General features: G+C 45.5%; 1 protein-coding gene across 3 annotated transcripts; it reads left to right on the forward strand.

The window, feature by feature from the left end:
• Nucleotides 1–232: 232 nt before the first annotated feature.
• FADS6 (fatty acid desaturase 6) lies at nt 233–26,212 on the forward strand. 3 transcript variants are annotated; one of them, XM_050919481.1, is made up of 7 exons: nt 233–247; nt 12,982–13,538; nt 18,534–18,700; nt 21,007–21,187; nt 22,650–22,837; nt 23,756–23,935; nt 25,247–26,212. In XM_050919481.1, the coding sequence occupies exons 2-7, from the start codon at nt 12,986–12,988 to the stop codon at nt 25,394–25,396; spliced, it is 1,419 nt and encodes a 472-aa protein (XP_050775438.1). In that variant the 5' UTR covers nt 233–247; nt 12,982–12,985; the 3' UTR covers nt 25,397–26,212. The 3 variants fall into 3 exon arrangements, with proteins under 3 accessions (XP_050775438.1, XP_050775439.1, XP_050775437.1); XM_050919482.1 differs by having other exon boundaries at nt 236–247; nt 12,936–13,538; XM_050919480.1 differs by lacking the exon at nt 233–247 and adding an exon at nt 3,575–3,898.
• Nucleotides 26,213–26,826: the final 614 nt, after the last annotated feature.

Raw genomic sequence — 26,826 nt, forward strand, 5'->3', positions numbered from 1 at the left:
CTGGGTTTGAATCAAGCACGGTATGGGCTCTTATGTCACTTCTCACCTATATCTTTAGTCCAGCGGGACCACCCAGCGCCCAGCTAGGTGTGCACAAGAGATGCAGTTCCTCTATCTGGACACTGGGGGTCACTGTGATGCCTGGCCTCAGGCCAAATGACCTCTTAGTCGGCCTCTCTCTCTCTCTGTGCGCCCCCTGCTGGTGCCATGGCAACCTGGAGGCCTGGCACAGGAGGAGGCGGCGCTGGTAGGGTTGGGCCGGAGAGGGAGGGGAGAGGTTTGGATGGGGGCTGGGAAGGGACAGTTTAGGGGAGATGTGGCGATCGGGGAAGTATTGGGGGGAGGCTGCCCCAGGCCCTCCAGCCTCCCCTGCCTCCCCAATCACCTAGCAGCCCCCCAGGAGGCCCCCTGCCTCCAGTCCTCCAGCAGCCCCCACCGCCCCAGTCCTCCAGCCACCCCCTCAGGCTGGGCCAGGCTCCCCGCCCAGCTCTCCCTGCCCCAGAGCCCACGCAGGCCGTGCCAGGCTCCTGCGGCCCCCCCGCCTCCTCCAGCCCCCCTCGCCTTGGCTCCCTTCCTGTGTGACAGCCCCCGCCTCCCCCTCCTGGGCTCGCGCTGTCCCTGAGACTGCAGGGAAGAGGCTCGGGCCTCTCCCGCACCCGGGCCCACGGCTCGGGGACTCGGCGACGGTTTCTCGCTGCGCAGAACTCTGCGCTGATCGGGTGGCGTTTTACACCTGCTGTCTGCCGGCGTGACTGACGGGCCAAGGCGCGGGGCGATGGGGAACCAGGCCGCTGCTTTAGTAGAAAATTAACGTTTTCCACATTGCCAGCTGAGTGCACCCTTCAGAGGATGGATAGGGCCAGATCTTCAGCTGCTGTGCGTTGGCCTAGTCCCAGTGACAACAGCGCACGCACACAGAGACATAGGTCTGCAGCCAATGCAGTGTGCTTGGGACCTGGCCTCTCTTCAGATGGTGCCGGGTCTCTGTCTGTAGCACCTAGTTATAAAAATAAATCAAAATAGCCTCTTCCAGTTTAAGAAATGTAGGGCCATAATCAACAGTGACATAAATGGTGCTGGCTGTTGCAAGCTGGTGTAACTTACTCATTGTAAACAGTGATGCAAATTGGTGAGAAAATGGGTTTAACTACGTGAAGTGGAGGTCCATTAGAATTTCAGTATTTCCTCAATCTTTTTGAGACCAGAGACAGGCTTGCTGCCTTCCTAAACTGTCAGGTAGATCTCAGGGACCAGTGCCTGTCTATGGACCAGTTGTTGAGAAACTGCATTAGATAACAGGGGAGGGGGCGGGGTGGGAGTGGCGGGATAGGGAATGTACACCAGGAAAGAAACTAACCGAAGGGTGTAATATAATCAAGGCTCTTTCTGCAGTCACATTCATCCCTGACGTAATGAGTGCAACTCCACTGAAATCTGTGGGACAAATTCGCTGTTGGTTTAGCTCCTTGGACGTCAATGGAGTTAGATCAAGTATGGATTTGGCCCATGAAGCCTGTTTTACTGAACATTCTGCTGTTAGTTGTTTTATCTGCTATGCACTTTCTTCTATCCCCTTTGGAAGGGATGGTGCAGCAGGATTATTCTTCCCTTATGTGACTACTTATGTCACTGCTGTATTGGACTGAGAGATTCCCATGTTTATACATGAGCTTGATTTGAGCTTTAAGGACAGAATGGTGACAACCTGGTTTGGAAACAAACTACATCTCAGTAGACATGGGAACAGAATGAAAAGGGAGGAAGCAGCAATGGCAGGGAGATTTTGAATCCTCACTGGGAAGGCGGGTAGGGCCAGATACTGATCTCAGTTATACCCATCTCCTTTGGAGCTGGTAAGGCTGCGTGGGTGTCAAGGAGGGCAGGATTTGACCTGTAGTGACTATTGACTGTGGAATTCCCCCCCTACCTTTGATGAAGTTAATTGGAAATGTGGATGGATTGTTTAATCAGCAGGGAGTAAGGTGGTGCTGTATTTAGGGCAGCTTTCTCTGAACAGCAGCAGAGGAAGCTGGTTACTAAGGATGGATGGAAAAGCCAGGCAGCAGGATTTGTGTAAGGAGGAGCCCGCTATTGGAAGGACTGTGCTGTGCATCTGGGGATTATATTTGACCCCTGCAAGCTGCCATGTATTTTAAGGATTTGTGAGCCTTTGTTGTTTTCCTTTCAAAACTGTAGCTTGTTGTTCTACAGATGGTTACACATCCTACTTGTAGTTGTGCCTGCACAACTTTATTGAAGTCAGTGGGGTTGCACTGACGTAAAGGGGGTCAGAAGTTGGCCCATGCTGTTCAGCTACTTATGTGTTGACTCTATTAAGGCAATAGGTGACACAGGTGATTCAGATTGGAACTGTTGGGTTTAAACATTTTAAGTATAGAAATAAAAATCTTGCCACATTGTGCTTTACAGTGAAATTGATTATAAACAAAAATGAAACTGTCTGGGCTTGTTTTACTGTCCAAGCTGAATGTAATGCAGAAGGGGTGAAGTTTCTCTTTGTAAAAGGTGAGTAAACGCTAATCTTAAGTAGGACTCGTGTGGTGCATAGGCCTTGTGCTGACCCTCAGCATAGAAGTGAGTTTTATCCAAAGTAAACAAATAGCATACATAGTGAAAAGTACATTAGATTTAAGAATACTTCTTTTAGTTGTAATGATATAAGGTGTAATAAGTAACATTGTAAGGAAATGTATGGAAATATTTTCAAACTGATAGAGAGCCTTTGAGTAGGATAGGCTCAAGTTGTCATTTATGTTACAGTAGTGTCCAGAATTTTCAACTGAGACTGGGGCTTCTTCATGCCAGGTGCTGTATAGACGCAATAATAAGACAGTCACGGCCCTGGAGAGCTTATAATTTAAAAAGACAAGACAGACAGATATGGTGGGTGAGATAATATCTTTTGCTGGACCTACTTCTGTTGGTGTAAAGTACAAGCTTTCAGACTACACAGAGCTCTTCTTTGGGCCTGGGGGAAGAAATCAGAGCTAAATACGAGTTGGCCCAGACACAGTGATTTCCTTCCCCAGACCCAAGGAAGAGCTTTGTGTAGTCTGAAAGCGTGTACTTTACACCAACAGAAGTTGGTCCAGTAAAAGATATTACTCACCTCTCTTGTCTTTCTCATATCCTGGGCCCAGCACCGCTACAACACTGCAAAAGACAGACAAAGGAAGTATCATTATCTCGCTGTCACAGATGGGGAACTGAGGCACAGGGAAATCACATGACTTGCACAGGTCACACAAGGAGTTTAAGACAGAGCGCCTGAGTCTCAATCAAGTGCCTTAACCACAAGACTATTTTTGCTCTTTGTTTTTTTGTACATCTTAATCATTCGCACGGAAATAGTCAGCATTTAAGGCCTGCATATACTGTGCACGTGTTTAAAATGTACTTTGGGCAGTGGCAAAAATCACACCGACTTCAACGGGTGCAGAATGGGGCCATTAAAAGTCATAAAACATCTTCAAGAGTAAATCAATGTGGCAACCTGTCCCAACATGACTATTGGGCTTAAAACAACAGTCAGAGTCTGGGGGAGTGAATGCTGAGTTATGATGAAGCAGAATTCGTTGATACAAGCAGATAGGAGAACTGGAACATTCTTCAAGCTTGCCTGTCCGGATCCCATTGCACTTCACCCACACAGGCACCAAGCATTACAACATCAGCTCAGCTCTTCTTGGCTGATTAGAATCAAGGTAACACAGTCTTTTTGTTCCTGAAGATTTGGAGCCAAATTCTGTTCCCAGTTACATTGGTGCAACTTCATTGAAGTCTATGGACTTTCACTGGTGATGCTATTATCATTATTTACGTATTTATGTTATGGAAAACAGATGGCAAAAGATTCTGGAAGTGAACTGCTAGCTAGGTAAGTGGTATGAGGTGAAGGGTTTGGTTTTGTGGAACATTGGTCCACCTTTTATGAGTGGAGGGGGCCATAGGCACTGGAGCACCCATGGGGAAAAATTAGCGGGTGCTCAGCACCCACCAGCAGCCAAGCTCCCCTCATCCCTGCCTCACCGCCTCTCCCACTCTCAAGCATGCCGTGTCCCCACTCCTCCTCCTCCCTCCCAGCAACTCCCCCCACACCACCACCTAACAGCTGTTTGGTGGTGCTTAGGACTTTCCCAGAGGGACGGGGAGGAGCGGGGATACGGCACGCTCAGGGGAGGAGGCGGAGAAGGGGTGGGGACTTGGGGGAAGGGAGTGGAATGGGGGCAGGAAGGGGGCAGGGACTTCGAGGAAGGGATAGAATAGGGGCGGGTGAGGGTGGTGCAGGGATGGGATGAGGTGGGGCCAGGGAGTTTGAGCACCCGTCAGGCAGAGGGGAAGTCAGCACCTGTATAGTTTGAATGGCTTCCACCTTAGTAGAAGAGAGGCCAGTCTTCATGGGAACAGGCTGGCTAGAATAGTCAGGAGGTTGTTAAACTAATAACAAAAGGGGAGGGCAAAGAAAGGGAAGATCTGAGCATTCAACACAAAATGGAGATGTTGAGAACAAAATTAATCAAGGAACCAACGGACTTAAAGAGAAGAAATGTGCCGGGCGGGGGGAAGCTGTGTGATCATGGGAGTCCTCAATTTGAATGAGGTATGCTGGAGGTCTCATGCTGCCAGTACTGAGACATCCTTGGAATTTCTAAATATTATAGATGACAACTGCCTGACTCTCAGTGAGGCATCCAACCCAGGGGAATTCTGTATTAGACTTTCAGTATTAGACTTGACAGATAAAGAGGAACTGATCACAGACCTAACAATTGATGGTAACCTAGGTACAAGTAATCAGGACTTGATCACATTTATGATGTGCAAACAAAATAGAGTCCAGACCAGTGATTTATATACTTGAAGATTTAAAAGGGCCAGTTTCTCAAAGCTGGAAACAATTATGAGCCAGATCAGCTGAGGGGAAGAATTTAATTATGCAAATATGAATGATAATTGGGAATGATTTAAAAACACTTTATTAGATGCCCCCAAAAGCCACAAATCCACAATTGAGGAAGAAGGCTGCATTGGTGTAAAAAAAAAAAAAAGTCCTGGTTTAGAGGGGAAGTGAAGGCAGCTATAAAAACTAAATATATCTATAACAAATGGAAGAAAGGGAAAGTTGATGATAATGAATATAAATCAGAAGCTAGAAATAATAAAAAATTGATAAGGGAAGCAAAGGGACAGAAGGAGAAATCTATGGCCAGCAGAATTAAGGACTATAAGGAGGAGGTTTTAAAGTATATTAGGAACAAAAAGAATCCTAATAATTTTATTGGTCCATTACTAGGTGGAAATGGTAAAATTATCAGTAATACGGCAGGAGCGTTCAATAAATATTTTTGTTCTGTATTTGAGGGAAAACAGATGATGTAATCCTATCATAACACTCTTTCTATTCCATTAGTATGTCAGGAGGATGTTAAACAGCAGCTACTAAATTTTTAAAATCAGTAGGTCTGGAGAACTTGCATCCAAGAGTTTTAAAACATCTGACTGAGAAGCGTGCTGGACCATTTTCAATAAGTCTTGAAACATTGGGAAAGTTCCAGAAGACTGGAAGGAAACTAATGTTGTGCCAATATTTGAGAAGGGTAAATGCGATGACCTGGGTAATTATAGGCCTGTCAGTCTGATAACCATTCTGGGCAAGATAATGGCTGATAATGGGAGTCAAATAATAAAGAATTAAAGGAGAGTAATATAATTAATGCCAATCAACATAGGTTTATGTAAAATAGCTCCTGTCAAACTAACTTGATATCTTTTTTTCAATGAGATTACAAATTTGGTTGTTAAAGGTACTTGTATTGATGTAATATACTTAGACTTTTGTAAGGCATTTGACGTGGTACTGCATGACATTTTGATTAAAGAAATAAAAAGATTTAAAATTAACGTGGCACACATTAAATGGATTAAAAGTTGGCTAGCTGGTAGGTCTCAATATATAATTGTAAATGCAGAATCATTATCCAAAGGGTGTGTTTCTAGTGGGGTCTGCAGAGATCAGTTCTTGGCTCCATGCTATTTGATATTTTTGTAATGACCTGGAAGGAAACCTAAAATCATCACTGTTAAAAGTTTGCAGATGGCACAAAATTTGGGGAAGTGGTAAATAATGAAGAGGACAGTTCATTGACTCAGGGTGATCTGAATCGGTTGATATGCTGGGCACAAGTAAACAATATGCATTTTAATATTGCAAATGTATACATCTAAGAACAAATATAGGCCATACTTAACCAATGGAGGACTCTATCCTGGGAAATAATGACTCTGAAAAAGATGTGGGGGTCATAGTGGATAAGCTCCCAGGACAACACTGCAAAAGGGCTAATACAATCCTTGGAAGTATAAACAATGGCATCTTATGTAAAGGTAGAGTAATTATTTCACCTCTGTAATTGGCACTAGTGCAACCGCTGCTGGAATACTGGGTCCTATTGTGGTGTCTACAATTCTAGAAGGATGTTGACAAATTGGAGAGGTTTCAGAAAAACCACAAGAATGATTAAAGGATTAGAAAAGATGCCTTTATAGTGATAGACTCAAGGAGCTCAAGCTACTTAGTTTAACAAAGATGGTTAGGGGGTGACTTGATTACAGTCTCTAAGTACCTGCATGTGGAACAAATATTTATAATGGGCTCTTCAGTCTAGAAGAGAGGTCCAATGGCTGAAAGTTGAAGATAGACTGGAAATAAGGTGTACATTTTTGACATAGAGTATAATTAAGCATTGCGATAAATTACCAAGGGTCAGGATGAATTCTCTATCATTGGCAATTTTAAAATGAAGATTGGATGTTTTTCTAAATGTTCTGCTCTAGGGGAAGTTCTGTGGCCTTTGTTATACAGGAGGGCAGACTAGATGACCACAGTGGTCCCTTCTGATCTTAGAATCTCTGAATTTATTTATACATTTATGTATTTCTATTAGAGGAGTGGCCAGAAGGCCCAGTCATGGTCCAAGGAAAGCGTTTATATTAAAGGGAAAGGATTGTCTTATGATTAAAGGCACTGGACTGTGACCATAACCCAGGAAATTTGGGCTAATTCCTCCATTTCTACCACAGATTTCCTGTTTGACTTTGAACAGCCACTTAGGCCTAAATGCTCAAAGATATTTGAGCATCTAACTTCCCTAGCATCTGGCCCAGTGGGACCCGTATATTGATTGGGGCCTCTCAGCACTCCTGTAATGAAAATAATAAATGGTCAGTTAGCAAATAACTAGGACATTGTCCAGATTATACATGGCACTTGTTAGCCCTTGCAATGTCTGGTCTACGAAGTGCTGAAAAAAAACAACTGGTGCACCTAGATATACAATAGGGTAACCTGTTATTGGAATAAGTCTTTTACTAACTATTTCCCCATGCGTATTTTCCGCCCCCGCTCCCCTTCCTCATATCTCCTTGTTAATTGCTGGAAATGGGCCATTTTCATTACCACTACAAACAGTTCTTTTTCTCTCCTGCTGATAATAGCTCACCTTTACTGATCACTCTCTTTATAGTGTGTATGGTAACACCCATTGTTTCATGTTCTCTGTGTATATATATCTTCCTACTGTAGTTTCCACTACATGCATCCAATTAAGTGGGCTGTAGCCCACGAAAGCTTATGCTCAAATAAATTTGTTAGTCTCTAAGGTGCCACAAGTACTTCTGTTTGCGGATACAGACTAACATGGCTGCTACGCTGAAACCTTTTACTGTGTTAATGATAAAGTATCAGTTTAGTTTCACTATCCAGTGCCACCTGCTGGTAAACATGAATCTAATCTTAATCTTGGTGAATTTCTTTCCTATATGCTATATGCCAAGGGTTCTCAGACTTTTATACTGGTGACCCTTTTCACAGACCAAGTCTCTGAGTGTTACCCCCCCTCCTACATTAAAAACACTTTTTAAATATATTTAACACCATTATAAATGCTGGAGGCAAAGCGGGGTTTGGCGTGGAGGCTGGCAGCTTGCGACCCCCTATGTAATAATCTCGTGACCCCCTGAGGGGTCCTGACCCCAGGTTGAGAACCCCTGCTATATGCAGTGTTGTAGCCGTGTTGGTCCCAGGATATTCGAGAAACATGGTGATTGAGGTAATATCTTTTATTGGACTGACTTCTGTTGGTGAGAGAGAGACGCTTTTGCACTTACACAGAGCTCTTTCTCAAACTCAAAAGCATGTCTCTCTTACCAACAGAAGCTGGTCCAATAAAAGATATTACCTCACCCACCTTATCTCCTGCTAACATCTAAAAACAAGTCCTGAGCTACAGGAATAGGGTGAAAATCTACGTTTTGGTAGTGATCCACTGCCATTTGATAACAGCTGCACGTTTACACTCAGCCCTCTGCTTTGGAAACACATTGATTAGGTGTGATCCACTCATTAGGATGAACGGGGATTAACAATTGTTGTTTGAGCTTTTCGAGTTGTTGATTCACAGAATCCCACAGCGTGTCAGGCACTGGTCTAACTTTAAAAAGCTGTAAAATGGTTTCTTCAGTCTAAATCTACAGTTCAGTCTCAGTCTCTTTTGTAATATGCCTGTCTTCATTTGAACTCGGAGCTGTGTTTAATACATAATTCCAACACTGGATCATCTGACCCAGTTAACTCTTGAGCAGTCAGACTTTAGCACCTCAGTCCGATGGCTGTTGGGATGAACAGGACCTTTCCACCTGAGACCAATCATTAAATTTACTGTCACAGTTACTCCCCTCACCTCTGCTGTTCTCCCACAGGCTGCCTCCAAAAAATACCCCCAAAATCACTGCATTGCAAACTGATGCCTCAAGGGCCTATTGGTTATTATATTCCTTTGTCTGGTGCTGCGTTTGAGAACCTAGTGCTCATGAAGACACTGCTAGCTTCCTTACTCACAGCTTTGGAATTTCTTAAATCTCTGACTCTTTGATGATGGGGGAGGAGGGAAATGTGATCTGCTTTATATACTGTTTTCAGTGGGTGACTTTTCTGGGGCTTTGTGTGGGATGACTTTGTAGATGGAATCTGCAAATGCAAGCCAATGGGGACAGTCTGGATGGTTGTGGACATTTGTTCCTTTCCATGCTGAGTGCAGGACTTTCCAGTGTAATCGTAATGGGTGGAGTTTGACCAAATGTAGAGAATCTAGACGAGACCAACACACCACTTAAGCTCTTAATGGGGACATAAGGAGTTTAGAAGGCCATGTGCAGCTTTTTTATACTTGGGTGAATTTCACCCAATGTCCTTGCATAAGATATGTCACCTCCACATACAGCATTTAGTAATTTGCTTCACAGGATGTTGCTAATGAGTTCATGTTCAAAATGATCTCTCAGCTGTTCAAATGTATCTCCAGAGTCACACACTTTAGAGTTAGAGTATTTTAAACTTGCTGCATGTTCAGATGCTGTTTCAGAGTCATCTGTGGCTTAGGAAATGATCTTTCAGCCACGATATGTTTGCTGTGGGAATAAAAATCTAATCATTTAATGAGCTTGTTACATTCAGTGTCACCTAATATTGTATTGCCATAAGGTCCTTTGGGAGAGGAAATGACTTTGAGCCAACTTCTGACATAAACTTCGTACTTTTTTCCTCTTGGCTCTAAATCATTTGCTTAGCAAAACTAGATGCTCCTAGTGGGGGCTACAGCTGGTATAACTTTGTCAGGGCACAAGTCAGACTCTGTGTTTCTTTACTTTTTTCTTCTCTTTTTCTTCCTCTCTTCTTTAAAATACTATCCACCCTGTCCTTTTTGCCGATGTTCTTTCCATGCACAGATGATGAAACCATGTAGCTTAGGCAGAACTGGCTGAACTGTTTCTCATGAATTTAGCTCCATTTTTGGTGATTGTGATTATTAATAAAGCACTTCTTTGCGTACTCAAAGACTTCAGTCGTGATCGAGTTGTGGGGTACTGTGCAAATGGTATTAAAGGCATTTGCTGCTTGTTAGGAACTGAGTCATGTGAATGTATTTGCTAGATGTAAGCATTCACCAGAGTTTTCACAAACCATTTGCAGCCTATTGATTGTGCACAAACTGTTCCCTTTTGCTGTTTGCTATTTTCTGGTTGTGTGGTGTGACTGGTCAACCACAGGTAGTTACGTGGTGTTGTTTCTCCACCCTTATTTGATGACTAAAACTTTCAAAGTGGGTGAATAATGACTGACAAATATAAACATTCAGAATACAGTTTTGAATGAATAGACATTTGTGTTAAAATGATGACACTCAGGAGTCACATGTCATGAGGACCCAATAGTTGTCCAAATAATAAGGGAGGTTCATGCCAGTGAGGCCTCTGCTCTACTCTCATCCCAGATAAGCTCTGTTTTGAAGTCTTAAGTGCAATGGAGATGATGCAAAGGCCCTGTGCTAGCCCTCTGCAAAGGGGTAAATTTCATCTAATAGTGAATAACTGCTACTGTGACCTGTGAATCAGAGTGAACTAAACTCTATATTTTTGCACATACCGATACTTATGAACCAGGTTTCCTTTACTGATCAACCATCTGTATCTCCCAGGCTAAGTGACTTTTATTTTAGATTGAAGGAGACAACACACTAAGAAGGAACAAATATAAAGTCTCCGTGAGACAAAAAGTGGAATGTATTTCTTGCTCTATCTCCTTCTACCGTCTGCCCCTTAGCTAGCAAGCAGCCAAGCAGGGTTCTTTTATGTGTTTGTACAGTACCCAGCACATGGGGTCCTGGTCCATGACTGAGGAGGCCCCTAGGCACTATGGTAATACAAATAATAATACTAAAAATGTTGTATGCAAAAAGCAGAGCCATAGCTAAGGATACTGCTGTGCCAGACTGTTGTGGCTGAAGCAATAATAAAAGTCTAGAGGTGAGTTGGGCTTTGTCTACACTAGGGGGTTTAGCCATCAGTGTCGCTGCACTAGCGCAAACCCCTAGTGTAAGCAGCCAGGCAAAGCCAATGTAAGTCACAGTTTGCATCAGTGAAGTTTACCCCTGCTTGAAATGGGGTAAACTGCACAGGTGCAAGTCATGGCTCATAGCAACCTCCCTTTTCTGCACCAAAGATGTGTGCTATCAGAGCTACATCAGTAGCCAGCCTCTGATAACTGCCACTGAGCCAAATCCCCAACATGGCCATGATGTTGGAGAGATAAATAGATGTTTTATTTAGAAACTCAGTTCAATGGCAGGAGCAGACGAGGAACCTAGAGCATTCTCCGAGCGGAGACTGGTTCTCCCAGAAATCCACCCCAACAAGGGTATTAATTATATAGGCATTACTACATTCAAGCAATGCTTGTTGGCTGAGCCATGGCCTGGGGCAGGAGACTCTTATGTAGCAAATTCTCAGAGCTGATTAATCCTTTAGTGGGTGGCACCTACTGCACAGTCACGATGTTGTGCCAGTGCATTGGCTCTGAAGAAGGGCTGTAAGATAGAACCTTAGGCATGTGTTTACTGGGGACATTTTGTGCCCAGCCAACTGGTTGTTTCAACCCACTATGAATCCAAGGTCTCTTCACCCTCCTAGGGGGTTCCTGTGATCTCTCTCCTCTGGTCTGGGGGTCTGGCTTATTTAATGGTTCAGCATGTGCATGTGGTGCTGTTATGGAACCCAGAGGAGATGTTCCTTATGGGTCCCAAATGGACTGGGTGAAATTCCCAGCAAGAAGGGAGAATAGTATCCCCAAAGAACAAGTCTTTTACAGGAGACCTCTGCTATAGTTTTTAGCCAGGCAAAACTCATAGCCTCAATCTCTCAACTTGCAGAAGAGAAGGGAGCAAACTAGAAACAGAGCAAGAGAACATGCATGTGTCACCTGATCTCTGGTACTGTAACCCCTCTGCATCCATCTGGCTGTGTCTCTTTGTAACCCTGATTCATCCCTCACCCGACTTCTCTTAATCTGCTCATTAAAGGCTGTTGCGCCTGAGACAACAGACCCACCCAGTACCCTCTGTGCTTTCTCTGGCTCCTCTTCTCTTGGGAGTAAATGAAACAATATCCTCTGACCTAAATACACTGCTGGTGTTTCTCTCAGTAGTTTCCACCAGTGGATTTCTCCACCTTTACCATTTCCACTGCCTGTCTTTCTATTGCCATCTCTTATTACGTGCTCTTTTTCCTATTCCTTTTCTCCCTCCCTGCCCCTTCCTCCTTCCCGCGGACATTCCTTGTGCTGCAGACTCCCAGATACTATGCTGATGGCTGCTTTTAGAAATGGGTTAATGCTGTTACTAACTCTCTGCCCTCCCTGCCCCTTGTTTTCCCTCCTAAAGCCACTTGTATTTGGTACCTATATGTAGGAACATTTGGAGAGAGAAATAGGAGCATGCCTTTTAACTGCTTTAAAATCCTTGGGGCTAAAGGAGCTTTAGGGAGAGACAGTGGGAATATGGTGAGTATCTTGCTCTAGGATAGGAACTGTCCCTCCTAACTAGGATGCTTGGCATGCATACAAGGTTTCCCCCAGCTGTTCTGTGTCTCTCGCTGCTCTCTTTGTCCTCCCTCTTCTTGCCTCCAGCACAGCTCTGTGCTCCTCTATAGGAGCAGTCACTTTTTTTTTTTTTTTTATATCGCTGCCCTTCTCACGTCCTTTGGCTCTGGTGAGAGCAGCAGAGCTCCTGCCTGCCTGCACAAGCTATTCTTCATGACAGATAGAGCCAAGGGCAACAGACACAGCAGCACCATGAGGGAGACAGAGTCAGAAAGGGTGTGGAAGAAGCAGATGAGGGTGAGAAAGGGGCAGAGTCTAGGGATGGGACTAAAGACAGCTACACATTACTAGCGCTAAGCAATTTGAGCTTGCAGTCTGCAAGCATTTCAGATTGTACACTGTGGCACTTCTGCCAAGGGCAGCTGCATTTCTCTGCTGCCTCTGCGCTTCCTGGGACAGGCTCATTTGTTATCTGATCCTGCAGAGGTACTGAGACGTTGGATCACTCTGCAGTGTCCTGTGCTCTACAGGGGGATGGAGCCATGGCAGGAGATGCTGATGGAGAATCAGGACCTGTACCAAGAGAGACAGAAGGGAGAGCAGCCAAGTGAGGCAGGAGCAGCCAGGATAGAGCCACTGCAAAAAGGTTCTCCCCTAAACCATGGAGTGGAACAGCCAGAACCCCAAGGAGAAGGAAGAAATGCCCAGGAGAAAGGTGAGAAATTGGGGCAAGGGGACACATCAAGTCAAGAGATTGCAAATCCAACACAACAGCTGCAGACTGGCATCAGCAGAGTGGGTTCCCCAGAGCAGGAGGTCACTCCGAAAGGACAGGATCCAGGGCCCACCTTAAATCATCCAGTCCTGGAAGGAGATGGAAACACCTCCGGAGGAGAAGAGATGCCGAGGGTCTTTCAGAGAGGTGCCAAGGAGGAAGCGGAGCCGCCCGAGGAGGGGAGACGTGAGGAAGCCCTGATGGGGGAGCTCTCTGAACTGGTGCAGCAGGTGGTGAAGAGAAGCAGCTGGTGGGAGAGACACGGCATAGATGACTCCATCATTGCCCTGAACTTTCTCATCCTTCCTGCAGGTAAAAGTGGGAAGGTTTGTGTCAACTAACGGAAGGAAGGGAAGGGCCCCTGTGTCTCCTTATTGCTTTCTCATTACACATTAACATGGAGCTGTATTCTCTTTGTGTTAGTAGGCATGATAGCTCAGCTGCTTATTAACCACTTATATGTTGCTGCTAATGGAGCGAAAGGCACCTCCAAGTACTGGCCCCCCCCCCCCATTTTCCAAAGCCCTACTTTCCATACTGCCCCATGGGAGCTGCCGTGGGGGATGGTGTCCGAGATCTGCATTATATGAACACAATTAGCTGTTGGTGACAATTGGGGTCAGCAGTGGGCACAGCTGAGCCAGTGCTGAAAGCAGTTTAACTGCAAGTGTAGCACCAGGCAAAAGGGGCCCTGTGGTGATGGGAGCAGCATAAGAACCTGAATATAGTAGAGCTGAACTGTGTTCAGCATCATTTCAGTACCTGTGCTTTAAACCTGCTCAAGCTTAAGGAGTTGATGTAGCTTGTAATTGTTCCTGCAGATCCAGATTAAGTGCACAGGAGAGCTTCAGGTAAGTGGGATGCCGAGGCAGCAGCCTTTTCAGTGCCTCTGTCATCTCTGATTTAACCCTTTGATGCAAAGATATGCATTTGGGGGAAACCTTCCTTGTTCAGCACTACTGAGCTGCCATTTAATACTAGCTCTGTCTGTCCCAGTGAGATCTTCAAAGTGAGAGCTTTCTTACTGTATTTATATGAGTCACTTCTTATGGTTCTGATGGTGGGTGTGATGTAGGAGAGATGTATTTTTAACTACAGGCCGAGCTGGTCTTGCAGTTTCTCTCAGGATGTGCAAGAATGGCCAATACAGGCCCTTGTTCATCATCTGGCAGCCAGTGAGCATTAATTTTTGCTGTGAATAAGCGGTATGAGAAGCAACCAGTTGCGAGCGTAAGTGTCGCACGGTCCTGTGGCTGGTGGTTCTTCACTCATCCTGGGACAGGTATTTCCAGGTTGGCCCAATTATACTGGAGTGCTTCTACACCCTACAGACAGTGCTCACACCTCTTTCACAGGCCCCTAAACCAGTCTGGGAGCTAGTGAGATGTCATCTCCTGGAAGTGTTGCAGCCTGTGCTTAATTCTGCATCTAAACAGCATGAGCCAAATGTAGCCCATTGAAGTCAATAATGTTACACTTCTAACCCGCTTACTTCAGCTCAGATTTGAGGGACTGGTAGGGTGCTGAACCTGCTGCTCTCATGTATGTGTCTCGTTGTATTGTATTACATCTGGAAGTCCTTACTCAGGCAAAATTCCCCTTTGGCCAAATTCTCGGCAGGGTTGAGCACCTGTAACGCCCCTTGATGGCACTGGGAGTTTTAATTAAGTACTCAGCATCCTTTGGAATTTCGCTCAGTGGGTATTTTGCCTAAGGAACCAGTAAAAACAGGAGTACTTGTGGCACCTTAGAGACTAACAAATTTATTTCAGCATGAACTTTCGTGAGCTACAGCTCACTTCTTTGGATGTATGCATCTGAAGAAGTGAGCTGTAGCTCACGAAAGCTCATGCTGAAATAAATTTGTTAGTCTCTAAGGTGCCACAAGTACTCCTGTTCTTTTTGCAGATACAGACTAACATGGCTGCTACTCTGAAACCAGTAAAAACAGGGTAAGTATTTGGCCCTGTGTAGAGGGCTTGCTCAGTCCTTATTTAGGTAAACTCTCATTGATTCCAGTGGGAATTTGCCTGAGTATGAACTAATGAAGACTCTCGGGACTTACAGATCCTTGTAGAGTACCTCACTGTGCAATAGGCGAGCTGCAGTGCCAAGCAAATAACAGGTCCCTGCCCCAAAGAGCTTAGTCTCAGTATATAATCAGGTACAAACAAGGAGGCATATGACGTGATTGTAGCTAGAAAATGCAAGAGTTAGGTAGCTTCTCAGAAGTGTTTTGAATAAGGAATGAATGGGAGTTTGGTGTTGGCCAAGGCATACTAAGCAGCGTGACAGAGGGCATTGAGTTAGGAGTGGGGAAAGAGAGATGAGAGGAACTCTTAGGAGGGAAGCTTCCTTGGGTGCAGTTGGGTGGAGCTGGAGATGCAGATTAAGATGTAGGGAACAGATTTATGGAGTGCCTTAAAAGTGAGGAGCAAAGCCTTGGCTTTAATGTGGAAGGAAAGAGATCACCCACAAGGAGAAGAGGAGGGAAGAGGGGACTTATGAGACTTGGGTTTATGGCTGCTTAGCTGAGCTAAACTAGAACTCTGGAACATTTTGCCATCACTGTTTATTTGAACAACCTTGCGAGGACTTCCACTCACCATAATGGCATTTCTCTGTTTGGACGTTTGGATGCAATGCAATACCTTATGAATGCTGTAGCCAATCAATTCCAAAATGTTAGGGAATGTTCTATTGATTTTGGTGGAAATGCATAAATTGGAAGGGGGAAATGGGGGACACATGGAGTCCCTGGCATTTGGTTAGCAGAGCCAGCTGCTTCAACCACCTATAATAGTCTATAGATCAAAGAGCCAATTGATGGCAGCCATTAACGATACTCCTCAGTTTAGCTTTCCCACTCGTCCCAATACAGTTTAAAAGTGTTAACACCCTGAAAGAATGAGAGAGAAAGAAAGGAAAATAAAAATGGTGAGAGGGAAGGGGAGAATGGAGAAGCCTAGGAGGAAGGGGGGCACACACAGAATCCTTGATGGAGTGGGGGGAGAATGGGGGACCCTGGCATAGGGAAAATGGGATGCAAACAGATTCTCTGGCATGGGGGGTATAGGGTGGAATGAGGAAAAGGGGGCATGGAGGGAAAATGAGGAGTTATTATTTATATTACTGTAGCACCTAGGAGCTCAAGTCATGCACAAAAGCCCCACTGTGCTAGGCATTGTGCAAATACAGAGCAAAAAGATGGTCCCTGCTCCAAAGAGTTCACAATCAAAATATAAGATAAGAGACAAGAGACAGCAGATGGATATAGATGGTGTGTGTGTGTGTGTGTACACGTACACAAGTGAACAATGAGACAGTATTGGTCAGCATGATGGGCAGTGTTTCAGCACCAACAGCCTAACCATTCTGGAGTTATTTGTAGGCATCATGGGATGCCTTGCTTGTGCCTAATAAATCTTGGGGCCCTCCCTCTAACCCCCCAAGTCCATTCAGCATAGAGATCCAGTTCCTTCTTGTTAGGAGTTTTTATCTTCCTCTTCCTTTGTGCTCTGAGCTGCAAGTTCAGCTGACAGGAGAAATCCACTTGCATGACTTCTGTTCATGGAGGGAGAGACAAAACAACAAATGTGTTTTGTCCCTTGTTGTCCCACAATAGTCAGTCTGATGTCATTGGACCTTTCTGGTTGGGCAGATGTAACATCTTCTGTTGGAAACCAGCACACCGCCCTCAAAAGATGAGCCTGGGAGCTTAAATTCATAACTTTGCTAGACACTGAAAATCATGGAGCAAATAAAGACATTGGTTTTATGGCTTATTACAACAATTATAACCCACTACTCCTCCATTTTCTCCCCCGTTCATGACTGGAGAGGTATTAACTGGCTACTTCACCTTCAGTAGTCCCTTGCAATATGTGTTCTCTCTGATCCTCACATCTAGGCTTTATCTAAATCTTGCTGCTTCCTTTTGCAGGCCTACACTACAAACTTGCATCGGCCCAGCTGCACCGATGCAGCTGTGCCACTGTAGTGTGTCTGGTGAAGACGCTGTAAGTTGATGGGAGAGCATTTTCCAGTTGACTTAATAATTCCACCTCTGCGGGAGGTGGTAGCTAGGTTGGTGGGAGAAGATTTAGATATAGCCTGGATGTGAGGATCAGAGAGAGGTTCAGGTTGAAGGTGATGCCCAGGTTCTGACCTGTTGGCTGCAGGAGGCTAGCCCCCGGCCAGCTCTGTCTCCTCACCAAAGGACCTGCTCCCTTCCCCCACCGGAGCCCCCAGTGCCGGATGAGTGGCGCCCCCAGCCTCCGAGCACAGGGCGGGCAGTATGTGCCCTCCCTGATCCCTCCCTAAGCTCACGGTGGGCAGCCCCAGCACCTCCAGCCTCCTCCCCCTCGATCTCCAGGCAGCGTCATTCCAGCTCTTGGGGCCCCCCAATGCTGGGCGGCCCAAGCCATCCCAAGTCCTGGCTGCCCTAGCCCCAGAACGCTGCTTCCCTGAAAAAGACCAGCCTGCCTGGGCTGGGGCCAAGGGAGAAGGACAAGCAGGGCTTTTGGGAGGAGCATGGGCAGGGCCTTCCCCAGCCTATGCACCATGTTGCCCATGGTTATGGGCCTGGATGATGGTGTTGTCCACGGTGGTTGAGAAAACAGAGAGAGGGGAGGGCTTAGCAGTGGGAATAGGGGAGTTAGGAATTGTGTTTTAGTCATGTTTATCCACAAGGTGCACACACAGTCTCTGTGGTTGAGGGGGATGGGACAGGGGAAGAATGGGGGATCCTAGTAGGGAGGAGGAAGGCTGGGAGGGACACAGAGCCCATGAGAGGGGCAGGGAGTTGCTGGGAGTCCCTGAAATAGTGGCGGATGGGAGAGTAATGCCCAGGGAGCTTGTGGGGGAGACTGGATGAGTGCAAGAATCCCATGGTGTGTGCAGGGCACTTTGACTACATAAGCATTTGCCCTTAAACTTGGAGGGAAAAGCAAGTTGGATAGTCAGAATAAAGAGATCCTTCATAATAACCCTTTTCATCCGTCACTGACAGTCCCGGAGACTACATGAACACTTCCCTGTCCCATAGACTTTCTTCTGGCAATGTAGCTAGGTGCTTTTATGGCCCTCATCCCCGTTGTATCTGAACTGGGTACCTGGATTTCCACTTTACCTTGGTGAGAAGAAGGAAAATGGAAACTCCTTCAGAATGAGATCTCATTTGCCCAGGAGAGCTGTAGTTCATATGGGGAAAGCAGTCCCCCATGGGTCTTGCCTTGGCCATTATACTGGTCTGATCTTGACCATCTAGAAGGCTTACCAGCTCCAAGGTTTTCTTTCTATCTCTAGGGTTCCTGTGTCTGCGTTCAAACAATGCCCTTCTCTTCCTGTTGGGCACCTTCATCTTGGGCATAGTGCACCACACTGTAACAGTGAAAGGAAGCCACTTGGCCAGCCACAATGCCTTGACGGAGTCCAAGTCTTGGGGGAAAGTTTGGGCCATATTCTTCCTCGAGGTATGTAAGCAATGTGTGAGAATGCTCCGGAGTGTACATTTATAGGAGGTGCTCAGATTTCATGGTGCTGGGTGACTATAAAAACCTAGATAGCTAGACAGAACACTGCAAAGCTTTACAGCTACACCTTGCAGTGTTGCATGGATGTGGGGTGGTTTGCTGCATCCCTGCACGGCATGTGTATGTGAATGTGTGCATAGGCACCGACTTCTGTGGGTGCTGGAGGGTGCTCGACCCCCCCTCCGCCTCTGGCGCCGTCCCGACTCCACCCCTGCCCTGCCCCTTCCCGCCACTGCCCCGCCCCCATTCTAACCCCCTCCCCAAAGTTTCCACCCCCTCCCTGCCCCTATTTCAACTCCTTCCCCAAATCCCCACCCCGGCCCCGTCTCTTCCCCTGAGAGTGCCATGTTCCTGCTCCTCCCTACTCCCTCCCGGAGCTTGCTACGCTGCCAAACAGCACTTGGCAACGGCAAGTGCTGGGAGGTAGGCGAGGAGCGGGGACACAGTGCGCTCAGGGGAGGAGATGAAGGTGAGGTGGGGTGGGGTGGGGAGCTTGGCTGCCAGTGCATGCAGAGCACCCACTAGTTCTTCCCCATGGGTGCTTCAGCCCTGGAACACCCATGGAGTTGGCGCCTATGAATGTGTGTACATGCCTGGGGATGGGCTCGATAATGTGCATAGAAGCACATTTCCATTGAGCAGAGGCAGTTTTGTCTGATATCTTGATGGCAACTCATCACCAAATTCTTAACTCAGTTACTTTTGATTCATGTGGGTGTAACTGAGATCAGAATTTGGCACATTAGCTCTAATCAGCGGCACAGCAAGTTGCAGTGTATTAACCGTCACATTCCTCTCCAAAGAGGGGAGATGTTTTTTTTTGATTTTGAAAATGCCAAAGGAAATGAAGGCAATCCTCTTCAGTCTTCTCCTGATAACCACCCGCCCCGCTGCTCCATAACTTATGAATACATCAGCTCCTGGGATCAAATCTTCTTTTCAAAAGCCAGTCCCTAATGGTGCTGAACTAGTAGCACTTTCCGATCAAGGGACAGGTATAGTCAGAGAAAAAAATTACTTTTAAAAACGAGTTAGTTCTGCTAACTAACTTTATTCTTTGAAATTAATAACACTGTAGCAGAACGAGAAAAACGTGTTTTTGACTGTAGATTGTATAGATAGAATGAGCACTGCAATCTGCTGGCTATTAAGTGTACATACCACTGCCCTCTTTTGGGCAGAATCAGAACTGTTCAGGAATGTGTTGTAGTCTCTATATTGTTGATGATTCCCAGAGATTCTCCTTTGGCTCAGCTGGCAGGAGTTTGTGCTTTTTTGAAGCAGGAGGAAGTGAGTTCTATCTCTGCTGGTGCTGCAAAATTGCAAATGGCTTTGGTGTGCAATGTAGTGATAACCAGGAAGTATAAAGTGAACACAGATTTGTTATACTATCTTGTCGTATTAAGGCCATACATCAACTCTGAGACCATACTGGAAACTTGGAATTTCCAAAATGAAAAGAAATTAGCTTTCCAGTCAGTTAGGGCACAGACATGAGCTCCTAACTGTGTAAGAGTTCATATGTTCAGAACAGCCAAAGGTATACATGATCACTAGATGCATCACTTAATGGAGCGGGGCTTGATCCTCAATTCTGCCTCTCAGTCTCAATTTACCCTCAAGCTGGGGGTTGTTTGATTCAGGGTTTTGGCTAAAGCCCGTCTCTGATAATCAGTAACCCTGAATAACTCTTTGTGTAACTGGAATGTCCTTATCATGGTAAATGACCTTAGAGATTAGTACTGTCCTCAGCTGTAAAGTACACATCTTTGTGTAACTCCAGAAATTATCTACCATGGTTGTATCATTCAGCTTCAATAGCATTTTAAGGCATACGTGCAGGGCCGGCGCAACCCATTAGGTGACGTAGGCGGTTGCCTAGGGCGCTAACATTTGGGGGGCAGCGACTGCAGCAGCCGTATCTTCAGCGGCCCCAGCTGTCGGCAGCATTTCGGGGGCGGGACCTTCCGCCGCCTCTGTTGGGGGTTACAGTTCAGGGGCGGGAACTTCCTCCGCCTAGAGCACCAAAAAAGCTGGCAATGCTCCTGCATATGTGATGCAGACAACAGATGCATTTCTCGGGTGTAGTTCCATCATATCTTGTCCTAGTGCACGACAATAACAAGGCTTTGAGCGTGAACCTCTATGGTGGGGTCATCCCAGTGAGACACTGCTGTGTGCCTGCCATGTTCTGATCCTAGCATGCACAATGTTCTTCCTTTCATTCTCTTTTCTTTCTCTTCCAGGTTTGCTCGGCTTTCACAGCAGAACAGGCATACTACAACCATGTGAAACTCCACCACGGTTACACTAATGTTATCAGACTAGGCGATTCCAGTACTTGGAAGCTACCTTTCTTGAACCGATATGTCTACATGTTCATTGCACCCATTGCTATACCTGTTTTAACCCCTCTAGTGGCACTTGGTATGTTGCTTTCCTCTGAGATATTTTTCTTCTATAAGTATTGTTTAAACCCTAAAAGTTTTTTTAAACTAAAAATTAAACTCGTTTGTAAGGCCCCCAAAAGAGAAATACAATTATCAGCATTATGGAAGCCGCAGTCAGGTTAAAGGCCTGATGGTACTAGGAGCTGTACAAATGCAGTCCCTTGCCTGAACAGCTTACAATCTAAGTTAGGATGAGACAGGACAAGTGCATGTAACAGACACTAGGAAGGAGCAGGAGAAGTCCTTTGGGCCATCTGCTCAAAACTAAGGCATTCACCACAACCATCTGCAGGGCTTCTTGATTCTTAAACTGGCACAAAAGGGACCCTACTGAGAAGCAGGTTTTATTCAGAAAAGAATGCACTCACAAAAACTCCATATTTAAATATATTGGGTCAAATACTGAAGGCCGTAGGAAATCTCACGCTGAAGTCAATGGGCCAAGTGCCTGAAATCCTTACTTATTTTTAATTCAGTCCATTCTCAGACCTGTTCACTTCAGCAGGTATTTTGCCTAGATAAGGACAACAGGATACAGATTTTTATATACATATTCAGATCTTCAAAGCATATACAAACACTGAAGCCCTTACCCAGGCCAGATCCTGTTGTCCTTACTCAGATGTATGTAGGTTTGGTGAGGGGCATGCTAGGCTGGAATATAGTGAAAGAAAGGGGTGGAAAATATTTGAAGTGTACTGGTGTCAGTGCTAGGGAGTGTAAGAAGATGGTCTCAGTGGGAAGAATGGGATCAGGTGGTGCAGACATTGGAAGAAGAGACTGGATGATAACTGGGGAAATACAACGTTCATAGTGTGTGGAAGCTCTTCAGTCTACAGGAGGCCAACACACTACTATGGGCAGTGAACAGCTGCTAATTGCTTGCAGAAAAATCATATATAGGACCAAATTCTGAGGTCATTATTTAAGTCCTGATTCTGCAACCCTAACTCAGGTTGCAGACTAGCAGTAGCACTCAGTCAGTGAGACTACTCACTTGAGTGAGTGCTACTCAGCATGACTAAGAGTTGCAGAATAGCTTTTAATTTTTACTCGGTCTTTATTCAAGCAAACGCCTATTGACTTCAGTGGGAAATTTCACCCAAGTAAGGACTGCTGAAGCTTAGTAAGGTCTTTAGTATCTGACCCATAAATTGTCTCAGGACTAGAACAATAATCAAGTTAAACCAGAAACAAATCCATGTCCTACAGCTCCTTCGGTGACTCTGTTAAAAAATGTTCTGAAAGCCAGTGGAACCTTAGGTGTTGAAGTGGGTCTGAGATCAGGTGTTCATGGAATTTGTACATTGTGACTGACCAGTGCCTATCCTGGGATTTAGAATATAAGTACTACAGCATTATTCCCCAGCTGGGTAACCTGGAAGACGTGGGGAGGGGTTGACTGCTGTCCTACACGTTGTCTGTTCTTTCTTTCCTAGGTTTGCTGAAGGATGTTGAGTTGAAAACGGCTCTCCGGACTCTCTGCTGCATGTTTCTTGGGCTCTACTCCCATTACTGGCTCCTGGTCAATGTCTCAGGGTTCCAATCAGTGTGGTCTGCCCTCATCTGCATGCTGATCACACGATCTCTCCTGGCCCACCCCTACGTCCATGTTAACATCTTCCAGGTAGAGACCACAAACTCCAGCTTGTACCAAAGGCCTTGGAAACAAAACAAAGCAAAGCTCCCTGTGTTAATTAAATAGCTCTCACTTTGACTTTGGCAATTGAAGCATCTGTAAACTTAAGACAAACAACCCAATTCTGATCTCAGTTACACTGATTTCACATCAGATTAGACTCAGGTCCAAAATGTCGAGGAGACTGATGTCAGTTGGCATAGCAGTGTGCAGAAGTTGAGAGACAATAAACACAGAAGGCTGGATTCTGATCTTAATTACAGTGGTGTAAAAATGGAACAAGTCTACTGATTTCAGTGGAATTTATCCAGTTTTATACAGGTGTAAATGAGATCAGAATTGGCCCCTTTGCACACTAAGAGAAGATGTTACTTTAAAATCCAGGTGCATAGAACCACAAAAGTGGGTAGTCCTTGCATGTTGGGGGTTCACTGATAGATCTATCTTGACAGGCCTAGGATGAAATGCATATAGATGGTCAGATTCTGATCACATTTAGGCAGGATAACCCCTCTGAAGCCGCTAGTGTTTCCAAGCTACTATAGTGTCATTGGACTCTGGCACAGAAGCTTCTTTTCTATTTGCCATGAATGAGTGGCCCTGGGATAATGTGTGGGAGCAGTGTGTGAATGCTTTCACACCATGCTTGACCCGTAAGTAGTGAGTGGGAAACTAGAGCATTCCAGTTGATGGCACCAGCCTGTTTACCTTTTATGAGGACTCCTCATCCCCATAAAGAAGGAGACTCACAAGATCATATACAGAAAAGGATGAGGAGTTCAAGAAACTGCCACTATTCCGCCCTGGCCTGACACAGTTGGATTCCACCCTTGTCCTCAGGAAGCCCTGCTCCCTATCTGCCTGCTGTAGGAAGAGATGCCATAGTCTTCCTGTTTTGTCTTGTAGCACATCGGCCTCCCGATGTTCTCTGCTGATAAGAAGCCCAAGCGGATTCACCTGATGAGCCTTGGAGTTCTGAATCTGCCCCGGAATGCCCTGCTGGACTGGTCCTTTGGGCACTCAATCATCAGCTGCCATGTGGAGCATCACCTCTTCCCAAACCTCTCTGACAACATGTGCCTGAAGGTAAGAGATAAAAGGAGGGCATGTCCAGAAGGTGTGTAGAGGGAGGGGGAGTACCATTTAGCACAGAGAAGATTGATGAGCATGGGAAGAGGTAATGAGGAGATAAGTTTGTGTTTCCTCCTTCCAGTTAACTAAAATGGAGGTGGTATGCCTCTTTCTCTACCTGCAGATCTGACCATGCTTCTGCGCTCTTCTCTTTGCACCGGCTTACCCTCTGCTTCCTCATTAATTTTAGACTCCTTCCCATTTTCAGAACACTCCATAACTCCAACTCTAATTTGACCTCTGTTCTCATTTCCTCTCACTCCTCTTCTTCCTCCCCACACTCTAGTCAATCTTCTCTCCAACCTTCTTCCATTGTCTCCTTCCTCCATTCTTGACTTTGTGCTTTATTATTGTAACAGCCTTCCAGTGAGTGTTTAGCAAAGTTCTCCCTCTCCTCCTGGGAAAGCTTTTCAGCCCCCCCCCCAAATCTGTGAATAATTCCAGTTATAATCATCATACACCTGGTATGGTTGACCTGTATTGTGTTGATTCGTCCACTTGCAGTGTATTAGATGTAGGCTCCAACCAAAACCCTAGATCCAAACACCTCAAAATTTTGGGAAAGCTGAGATCTGGATCTATACTTTGCAATCCAGACCCATCTCTACACTGTGTTTGCTTGACACCATTTACTAATTTTACAGTCCCACGTATACTTCTGGTGTTAGTAACAATAAAGACATGATGCCACTGTGATACCAACTCAAGGCAATGTCCTTGTCAGATCTCACAAGATGAGCAAGGTCAGGCTTGGGAGTTCTCAAAAACAAACAAACAAACCAACCTTCAGGTGCTGCAAAAGGTGATGTTGGTAGTTCAGTAGGTGGCACTCTTCCCTCTATGCCAATATTGAACCAATGCCCTAGTGTGGTATGAGGGAAGGATGGCGGAGATCCTAGCTTTCAGATGAGATGCAAGATCAAAGTAGTGAGCGCTTGTGGTCATCTGGCCCTTACGACAAGAGAAGAGCGTCAGCCTCAATATCCTGCCCTTATTCCAACTCATCTAAATTCCCTTTGCTGCTCGAGTTGGATACTGTATTCATCTTCATTCCCTGATTTAAGCCACTGTGTAGTGTTAGCTGCTGTTAAGCAGTTTTTGCATTCCACCCCAGAGTTGGCTACATTTTGGCAGTAGGCGTCATGATTCCTACCTGCATAGTTTTCAAAGGACTTAATGATCGGTCTGGAAGAAAAGCCCTGTACAAATGTAAGTCATCATCATTAGAGTTTACTGTGCCATTTTAATACTACCTTTCCCTTTTAGATCAAGCCCATAGTCTCCCAGTATCTGAAAAAGAAGAAGCTGCCATACAACGAGGACTCCTATATGTCCCGACTACAGCTGTTCCTACACTGTTACGAGGAACTGATGGTCAGTGCACCCCCAATAACTGAACTTGTGGGGATTCAGTGATAGGCTCTGGAACACGACAACAAGACATAGGGCTGTTTCCTGTGGGTCATTATAACATCGGACAAGATCAGGAACTTTAAAACCAAAGACATTGCCCTTATAAAGCAATCGAAGAGGAAACAAGTTTGCCTGAAGTGTCTTGCTTTTAGACAGATAGAAACACACATAGAGACCAAGAAATGCCACTAGAATGATAAATTGTGACTGAACGGTGATGGGACAGAAGGGAATTCTGTAGCTCCAGTACAGTAGGATCAAATGGGAGTTTACCAGAGGTATTAGAAGCTGGTATTTATTTTTCCTCCATTCTCTTTTCACTCTTGGACAGACGTCGCTATTGATTCTTGTTTTCTTTATTGCTGTGTTTCTGGAACAGGACTGGGAGCCCAACAAGAAAGGGAATTCATATCCCATCCAACTGCAGTGTGCCAAAAGGACAGGATGACTTAGGGGATTGGCAGTGGGGCAGCTTTTAACTCTAGGTCAATGTTTCAAATCTGGGCAAAGCTTGTATTTTTGGAACAACTGAAAACTGGTTCCCATCTGATGGCTCTGATGGCCCGTGTGAATTGAGTTGATGGCTCCAGTTCCTCAGAGAAAGATGCCCATATTACAAAACCTTAGTCAGCAGATTCAGTTGAGAGGCTGAGGATGGAATGGGCCATAAAGAATGTACTACTTTAAAGGTGGTCTGTCCAGATTAATGGAGGCACATTGGTGGTATGGTGTAAGAGAAACTTGCACAGCTGCAACCTATGCTCTACCTGTTTTGTGGATAAATAAATTCCTTCCAGGAGTGTGGATTTGAAAAAACTAGCCAGAGCAGTTTGGGGATGAGTTGGTGAAAAGTTTTTGTGCTGCCCCTCCCCCTCAGTGCAACCATGGTTTCACCCCAGTGCACAGAGCAGGATGGAGGATTTGCAGAAGAGTTAGAGAGAGGATTCTTTGGGGTGTACTTCAAATTTAACTGGTTTCTGACATGTGGAGTGTTTGTGTTGTGGGTGGTCATGGTGGAAATCAGAAAGTTACCCCAGCCTCCTGCTGCAAACTTGGAACCCAGCTGTTTGTTCTGGCCACTGTACATAGGCACCAACATTGCAGAAAGTTTTGTAAAAGACAGTTATCCAAAGAAGGCAGGACTCTGGGTGCTGGTTTCTAGCTACTGGAGGGGCTTTGTGCTTATTCAGGAATTTTGCCATATACCTAAGGTGAAATCCTGGCCCACTGAAAAACTCTGAGTGACTTCAGCAGGGGCAGTATTTCACCCCAGATATATAGCAATATACAAATATTAAGGGTAAAATGTTAAAAAATGCCTAAGTGATGTAGGTCTGAGTTCCAAAATGTTGCCCTAGGTACTTAATCATCACGACACATCTGGCAAGATAGGTACCTGTTGTTACCCCAATTTAACAGATGGGGGAGCTAAG

The sequence above is a fragment of the Gopherus flavomarginatus genome, chromosome 12 (genome assembly GCF_025201925.1).
Source record: "Gopherus flavomarginatus isolate rGopFla2 chromosome 12, rGopFla2.mat.asm, whole genome shotgun sequence".
In the NCBI taxonomy this organism is placed as follows: domain Eukaryota; kingdom Metazoa; phylum Chordata; order Testudines; family Testudinidae; genus Gopherus; species Gopherus flavomarginatus.